Source organism: Brassica oleracea, chromosome C5, assembly GCF_000695525.1.
Source record: "Brassica oleracea var. oleracea cultivar TO1000 chromosome C5, BOL, whole genome shotgun sequence".
NCBI lineage: Eukaryota > Viridiplantae > Streptophyta > Magnoliopsida > Brassicales > Brassicaceae > Brassica > Brassica oleracea.
In genome coordinates, this window is record NC_027752.1 from 24,595,256 (window position 1) to 24,603,661 (window position 8,406).

At 40.6% G+C, this 8,406-nt stretch overlaps 1 protein-coding gene and 1 long non-coding RNA gene across 4 annotated transcripts; one reads left to right on the forward strand and one right to left on the reverse strand.

Moving 5' to 3' along the window:
- Nucleotides 1-2,201: 2,201 nt before the first annotated feature.
- Nucleotides 2,202-3,237, reverse strand: LOC106295755 (UPF0235 protein C15orf40 homolog). Its single transcript, XM_013731729.1, has 3 exons — nt 2,989-3,237; nt 2,827-2,915; nt 2,202-2,668 (listed from the first exon to the last, which is right to left on the reverse strand). Exons 1-3 carry the CDS (start codon nt 3,155-3,157, stop codon nt 2,537-2,539), a joined length of 390 nt encoding a protein of 129 aa, XP_013587183.1. The 5' UTR covers nt 3,158-3,237; the 3' UTR covers nt 2,202-2,536.
- Nucleotides 3,238-6,047: 2,810 nt separating this feature from the next.
- On the forward strand, nt 6,048-7,895 carry LOC106293557. Of its 3 annotated transcripts, XR_001260538.1 has the most exons (5): nt 6,048-6,283; nt 6,359-6,552; nt 6,845-6,960; nt 7,068-7,435; nt 7,520-7,895. It is a non-coding gene; the product is annotated as an uncharacterized LOC106293557 (long non-coding RNA). The 3 variants fall into 3 exon arrangements; XR_001260537.1 differs by having other exon boundaries at nt 6,048-6,552; nt 6,845-6,965; XR_001260536.1 differs by having other exon boundaries at nt 6,048-6,552.
- The last annotated feature ends 511 nt before the right edge of the window (nt 7,896-8,406 follow it).

Consider the following 8,406-nt stretch of genomic DNA (forward strand, 5'->3'; position numbering starts at 1 on the left):
ATTTATGTAGCTTTTAATGTATAAGTTATTTTATGTATGTGTGTGTTTAAATGGTTTCTTTCATCTACAAGAATTTTGCTATCAGCAGCATCCCTAACCCTAGCAGCCGCCTGAGAGAGAAAAAAAAAAGAGATTTCCGATTGGCCCTCTCCGGCATCCGGCGAGCCTCGTCGGTGCCGTGAGAGGGTAGTTACTGTCTTATAGTAGGTTCTTCTGTTCGATCTGAGGTGTTTCGGCGGTTATGAGATGGTGAGTGATGGTTTGTTTCCGTCGAAGACCCAGTGATGCGTTTGTTGGTTTGAACAGATCCGGATCTTCTTTCTGGTGCGCGGTGCAGTACTAAGTCGGCTCTGATCTAGGGTGTTAATTCTTCCATCGGATTTGTTGAAGCTTTGCTCAGGCATGTCTCTTTGGATCCTCGTTGTCGTCAATCAACCTCGCTCCTGTTCCATTTGCTTCAATGGTTGAAGCGGTTCTATGCGGCGCTTTATTCCTCCTTTTGAATGAGTCCGGTTTGGGTAAGGGGTTCTCTTCGATCCCATGGGTTTAGCTACTCTGCTTTGATTTTTCTCAAGCTACAGGTTAGTTCAGTATTGTGTGGTTCTTTTTTGAACTGTCTTGTTTCTAGCTTCTGGCTTCTTTAAATCTCTTGGATGATGGCTTCTCTTCGATCAACTACAAGGGTGGAATTGGTTTGGCTTCAGCTCTGTATGATTTACCTAGTGAAGGTGTTGTGCTCCTGGGGGAGCGACGGTTTTGTCATTATTTCCGGATCCTTATGGAGCAACGGTTTGTGTCGATTTGCTTCTACCGCAATTTTTTCGAAGCAGGTTTTTTTTCTTCTTCTTAGCTTAACAAACTAATGCTACTGTTAGGCCATCGTAGTTCAAAATTGGTGGAATTGATCTTATAGATACGGATCTCCAGCTGGTTTCTTCTCAAGCTGCTACTGTGGATATTAGAAGAACCAAGCTGTTTGAAAAGTTCGTTTATGCTTTAATAGTTTGTCCCCTAATCTTGGATCTTTGATGGCAAACATGCTACATAAAGCTTCCTTCTTTCATGCCGGAGAAAGGAGCTAAGCTCATCTGATGATTAGAGTTTAGAGCATATATCTCTCGATAAAAATGGTGTTGCTACGAGCATTGCTATCAGCGTTACGCGGGTTCATCGCTACCAATCTTATCTTGCGACTTGGGTCCCCACTAGCTACTAATCCACTATCCGAACAGAGGCTGTCAATGGAGTCTCCATGACTGGTTGACGAGCCTCTAGCATGTTTCCTTTGTTTATGCTTTGTTTGGGCACCTACTGGTGTTCTTTATTTTCTGTTTTTTTCTTCTTTTTATTTTGGTAACATGTTCCTCCCAATCCTCTGTTAATGAGGTATGTGTTGTTAGGGAGGCAGTTTGTTCTTTCTAAACTTCACATTATAAAATACCAGTGTTAAAAAAAAAAGAAGAATTTTGCTATCATTTCCGAAGGTAAACCACCGCAGAAAGACACTTTTGTCAAGCAAGTCAATCATTTTCTTCGATTTCAGATTAAATCACTATGAACTACTTAGCCCACATATCGACATCCTACTACCCGAAAATCTCTCTGATCTCTAACACCTTTCTATTTCTCATATTCTCCGGAAGATATACCATTGTTTATCATTAGGGTTGGTTCAGAATACTATGCTCCTATCATGCGTCATGCCGGCTCCGTGCAATGGAGGTTTTCTTCTAGCGTGAAACCCCTACAATGATGTTAGGTAGAATGACTGCAGTTGTGGCCGTCCTCTATGGAAAAATATATGTAATGGGAGGTTGCAGGGCAGATGAATCTACGCATTGGTCAGAGGGTTTCGATACTAAGATCAGAATTGGGAATCTTTACCTGACCCTGGCCCTGAGCCCCCCTTCTCTAAAATCAAAGCAATAGACGTGGTAGAGAGAAGTATATGTTATATAAGCAATGAGCATGACTATGGTTATTATCCGAATGCAGGTAAATAGGATGTTACAGGAAAAAAAAAAGATTGGTGATGTGTGACAGAGAATATAAGGTATTGTTTAGTTGAGTAAAGATTCTTCAGGTTTGTCGTTCTCACGATTCCCAGTTCATACGGTTTCTTCCGTACTCGACTGACTTAGTTTTGGTCAAATAAAAATGTAATCATACTCGGTAATTGCCAAAAACGTCGTTTTTAGTATTCTTAAAGCTAATAGCTTTCTTTGTATTCAACAAAATACCAGATAGCCTACTAATGTACACAACTTTCACTTCAATGAAGTAAAGATAAGTAAGGATGAACAAAGACATAGAGAAGCCATCCTAAATCCCAAGTTAAAAAGTTCACTCTATGGCTTCAGATCAATTAGGAGTATAGACTAAACACAACTTGGTAATAACAAGCAATAGTCTAAAGATATAACCATAGTATACCTGACCAATGATCTCTCTATTACAAGTCTGAAAAAATCTTCATCAACCACTTAAACTTCTAGTGCTTCGTTTCCTCCACAAAGTTACAGTCTTGGGGAGACTTTTAAGTAGGTTTTGATGCTTCGGACAGAGCTTGGAAGACTCTTTGTTGGGTCATATCCTCGACAATCAAAACTTTATCTCGACACTTGGATCCTGAACCCAATGAAACTTGTCTTCTTTTCACCCCCAACACCTGTTTCACATAACATGTCAGAATAAGAACGTGACTGAGAAACCCCAAACAATTACATCACAAAATTAAACTATGTGAGTAGTGACTAATCCATGATTCAGCTATATAACGAAAGCTGAAAACTTTTTATGCGAAGAAGAAACGAGAGAGAGATTTACAGAGCTCATGTACTCGAGAAGTGCAGCGTTAGCCTCACCATCCCTTGCCGGAGCATCGATCTGAACGCCCACCGCTTCGTCGCTCACATCTCCAGACCAAACCGAGTTAACCAAATCAGTAAATGTCTCAAAATCGCTTTGCACAAAAGAAAGCAAAATTACCGGTGATGGAGGCAGATTTGGAACCAGGCTTCGCGTGGATGGTGATGGCGACGGAGGAAGGCGTAAGGAGGCGCAAACATGCCGGAAAGCTCGAAGTGTTATCGGCGGTGGGTTTTACCGTCGTTGATGCGGCCGAATTGCTCTTCTTTCCTCTCTTCGTCGGAGCCATGTTTTTTTATCCGGCGAAGGAGGCTTCCTTTCTTAATCGGTGGAATCTTGTGTTTTTATTTCATAGGCTTTTTAGAAGGTCCATTGGGCTTTGGATTTGACGACGGAATCATTATTTTTATAACATTTATTTCTTCTTCTTTTTCGGTTAAATGTTAAATATTATACCAAGTTGTGACAGAAATTACAAAGAAAACTACGGAAATTAAACTAAACATCAAAACTTAATACAGAAAAAAAAGATTCAACTGGCAACGGGAATTCAAACTTTGATTACAAACATGATTTGAACAAAATGATCTACATCTGACTAAACATCTTTAGCTTTGCTCGACCACCTCTAAACCGGCGCATTCCGCTAAATAGTTCAGTTATCCTTGGACTATCAATCCCCGTTCTCAACCGTTGATAGAAAGCATTCGAGGGTGGCGTTCACCAAGTTTCCTTGGTTGCCGGTTCATCTTATGCCATCAACAGATTAGCTGGATCTTGATGATCTCCTCACGCTCGCAATCTCAGCTGACACTAAGCGCATAGTTGAGTGAATAGACCCGAGAGTTCATACCTGAAAAAACCGGACTGGACGCCATGGCGTGAGCACTCAACACCTAACAAGACCGGTTGAACTATAGCTGCCTTTTCTCGTCGAAGCGGTACCTGTACCTGCAGTAAGAAGAAAGAAGGCATACTACCGAAGCTTGCAAGGACAAATTCCGATAATGGGAAGAACAACACTCCAAGTGCGTCGCCACGGACAGAGATGAAGACTCCGGAGACTCACGAAGCACCACTAATGTCCTCGCACTCCACCTCTTAGAACAAGAGGGAGGTTCTTCACTCAAAACCGTAGCCAACGGTGCGACGTTGGCCACACTAACCATGAAGAACAATACCCAAGAGCTCTTCACCTAGGGCGTGCACTCCCAGAGAAGAGAAACCACCAAACAAGGCCATGAACTGAAAGGCGAAGACCGGAGCAAAGTACCAAGAAGTGACGCCAAAGCGCAGACAACTCCACGCGCCACCAAGCCTGCTACTTTACACGCACCGTCGGATACTTCAAACGACACTGCCGGAGGAAGCGAGACCGACGCACGCCTTGAAGGTAAACTACCGTCAAAGTCCGAACTGAGCGGAGTAGAAAGACTCCTCCTGCACCGAGACACCAAGGCGGAGGAGACAGAGCCGACACCACCGCACCACACAGACAATGATCCGAACAGATCTGTGTCAAGGGAGCCGATTCAGAGAAGCACGCGCCAGCAAGCTCCGGCTAGATCCAGATCGAGCAAAGAGGAAAAACGTCAATCTGAATCAAACCACCGTAAAAGCCGACCTCGCCACATCCTGACCACCTTAGCCTCACCGCCACTCCGGAGGAAGCCGACCACCTGACAGAGCCATCACCAGCGTCCCGGATCTGAAGATCTGATGGTGGATCGACTCTTAGAGTCTTAGCATATCGGACAAAGAGATTTGAGGAGCTTAAGAGGCAAAAAAAAACGAGATAAGGGGGAGAGGGGCCACCGGCAACGGCTCTGACACCGCTACCGGAGGAAAACAGAGTTGCCGGTCAGTTTTGGTTGAGAGAGAAAGGGCGAGTTTTGTTTTAGTTAAAATCTCTTTCAAAGATTCCGTTTTTTCGGAAGGAAGGAAGAAGATCGAGTGGAGCAGGAGAGATTTTTTTATGACAGAGAGCTAGCTAGCTCACACGGGAGAGAAAGAACATCAGAGTTGTTGTCGGAAAGAGATGATCCATTTATTTCTTGATCTTTGATCCGAAGCATCAAATTAAATACTGATCAATGAAAAAAACAGGAAGAAAAAAAACTAAAAGCATCAACATTATTATTTTTTTTAAAGGTATCTCGCGTATGTTTCTAAAAAAAACATTTTTTTAACACACTTCAATCCTTGAGATAGAGAGAGAAAGTGGTATTTTCAACTTTTGATTTTCTCGGAAAATATGGATCTCATTTTCCGTTACGGATAATAAACTTGTGAGTAGTTCGGATTTCACTTTCGACCTCAGATCTACTTTTCGATCAAAATTTTATGTCCTTACCCTTCTTCTTCTTATCATCTCTAACTATTGTAATGTTTCACAATCAGTTTTTATCCATCTGGTTCATACGTGTTCGTTCAACCAAAAGGAAGATTACCATTTTAAAAATATCTTTTAGGTTTGATTTAACTCAGATTTTGGGTTTAGCTTTGTTTATCTCAGCTCAGAATTTGTCAGTTTAGAGTTTTTCCATACAAGAAAAATTTATAACGTTCTGCGCACTAATCTTCTAAATCTCTTTCAGTGTTTCATATCTGGCAGTTTATCAAAGCATTATATTGAACTGGATGGTAGAAACAGAGAAAGGAGCATGCAAGTGGTTCTTGGTGTCAAATGGATTGATCAACAAACTTGTTTACAGCGGAGCCAAGGAATTTCAAGTCGGTGTAGTCCTGGTGACAGGTGTAGTCCTGGCGACGTTTCATCTGGTTAATTTTCCAAAAAGCTGTTTTCTCAGAAGATACATTGACAATATGGTTTTCACCTATTACAAAAAAAAAAAAAAAAAATTTATTGGCATTGTTACAAAGAGATGCTGGTGGGCTTATCACGTCTTTTCAATTATTTCGATTATTTCATTTTCAATCCCGATGAATTCACGTCTTTTCAATTATTTCATTTTCATTATGATAAATGTTGAACAACTTTTAAATTATGTTTATACACGGATTGCAACATAATTACTTTTCCTCAAACCAATGAGTAACTAAGACCATGCGCAACGGTGAGAGTCATTGGAGTTCTTAGTGACAAAGGCATTTCGGATTAATCTTAGATATTTTGGATTTTAAAAAAAAAAAAAAAAAAAAAAAAAAAAACTCTACAGCTCAACTGTTCGGATGATCATTTCCTTTTGTAACCAGACTTTTTGTATTCTAATTCATAGGAATGCACAGATGGCAAGTGGAGCTTCAGTAGAGTTGCACAATACTTCCGAAACAGTTAGAGATTCTCTATTTTTCCCTGAACCCTACTTGAGTCTGAAGGCATGGACATGTAAACAGACTAAGAGAGAGTTATGTGTATTTATGTTGGAGACCCACATATTCAGAAGCAAGAGCTGTAAAATTAAGATCCAATGTTTTTATAGTATTCGTATCAAAGTACGCTCTTTATTCTTTGCTTATGTCACTACAGATAAAATCTTGGTCTGGACCATCTGCTACTAAGTCTGAGAACCTGTTTTCCGAGTCTAAGAATTCAAGACCTAGACACGGCCGCCACCTCTTTGTTGATGGCCCTTCGACTTTGTAATCAATAGAGGCTAAGAAAGCCATGGTTCCTGACAAACTCGCTGAGCTTTGGGTCGTTGACCCTGAGAGATCTAAAAGGTTTCATCTTTAATCTGTCTTTGCACTTTCTCCAAGTAGTTATTCAAGGTTTGTTACGGTGGGGTGATGAATCAGACTCCATAACCTCTTTGTTCTAGAGACATAAGTATTCTGCAGACTAATGTTTCTCATTTAGTTTAGTTTTTATGTCTATATTGGAAATGGTACTCCCGGGATAAAGATATTTTCTGCTCTTTCATTATAACCATGAGTTTTGATAACATAATTTCCCCCATAGTTGTGACTATGAATTACTGTCTTTTTCTTGCAAACGATCATGGCTGGTTGATAGTAACGGCACTGCAACCAAAATAACGAGTGCATCGAGTCAGAATGACCCGCACCAAGTCGTGTGGAACGGCAATCCTACAAAACTTTGTCCCAACTGTCATCACGTCATTGACAACAGTTACGTACGGTTTGCTATTTCTTCACTTTATTTTCATGTCAATTCTCTTGATGTTACATTTATGTGTACAATGTATTTGTCAACACGAGTTTTGTACTTTTTCCAGGAAGTTGATGACTGGCCAGGCTTGCCTCAAGGTGTGAAATTCGATCCCTCTGATCCAGAGATCATCTGCCATTTGCTTGCAAAATCTGGATTGTTGGGTTTAAGCTCCCACCCTTTCATTAATGAGTTCATCACAACTGTCAATCAAGATGATGGAATCTGTTACGCACATCCTAAAAACTTACCAGTCTAGCCATTTCAGTGATCGTACCAGTTCTTCCAAGTTTTATCTTAATCCGATTTTTTTTTTAAAACAAATCGAGGCCTTAAGCACGACGGGACTGCGTCCCACTTTTCAATAGAGCTATCAAAACTTACAGCGCATGAACTAACCAGTTGTATTGGATGGTGCGTTTAGTCACTGCCATGGTATGTTTCATGCGAACCTTTTCTTGGGGCTTGAGGTTGTTATATATGAATGGACTTGTGATCTTTAATTTTGTTGGTATGTAGGTATCCAGTACATGTTGGTCCAACACTACAAAACGTTGATGCCTGCTTTTTAACTTTCCACTCTCTCCAACAACACCTCTTCTCTTTTTCTGCTTACTGCTAGAACCTTATCTCCAGAGTGTCGTTGTGTTTATCTTTTCGTACTCCATTTCTTGAAGGAAAGTGAACGGTGTGCAAAACATGCCTTTAATGTCGATGGAGAAGTCTCACGAGGAAGAGCATTCGCACATTTTCTTTCAGGTGGTTATGTTTGACGTTTCAGTAAGTACAAGTATGCTCAGCTAATGATTGCTAGCCGAATGAGTTATTCATTCATTGTTGTGCAGTTTTTTGCCTCATGTTTTAGTACTTTTTCATGAGCGAAGTGGCCTCAATATTTACAGTTCATAAGGGCAGCTAGATTTAACACCGAAGTGATATTGAATGACAAGGTATCATAGCGAATCATTAGTCTTTCACAAGTATCTCATCATTTAAATCATTATACGTCTGCCATCATCAACCCATTAATAAAATGACTAAACATGCCCACAAATCATAAAAAAATATTTTACAAGCCAGAGTAGCTTATAAAATACAAATCCATTGCTAGAGAAATATAAGAGTAGTGAGGGGATCGTCTAACAACAACACGTCTCCATCCTGCATAGCTAAACAAGAACAAGGTGTGTTAAACATTGGAAGTTTTGTTTTTCATGAAATTGATTTGTAAAATTTGTAAAAAATGTAACGCCAACGCAGCCGGTGTGTGAAGCTGGCCATGGTTACATGACACCAAAGTTACCAGCATCGGCACACCAATGGAAATAATCCCCAAAAGTAAGGCCAAGTTAGCCCGCCAAATGAGCAAGCACTTACGACAAGCTAATTAACATTCACGCAATCAA

Coding starts and splice junctions, on each gene's coding strand:
- LOC106295755 (XM_013731729.1), bottom strand. CDS start 3,157: ATGGCTCCGACGAAGAGAGGAAAGAAGAGCAATTCGGCCGCATCAACG. Junction 2,916..2,988: donor CAAATCTGCCTCCATCACCG/GTAATTTTGCTT, acceptor TTTGGTCTGGAG/ATGTGAGCGACGAAGCGGTG. Junction 2,669..2,826: donor TTCTCGAGTACATGAGCTCT/GTAAATCTCTCT, acceptor TATGTGAAACAG/GTGTTGGGGGTGAAAAGAAG.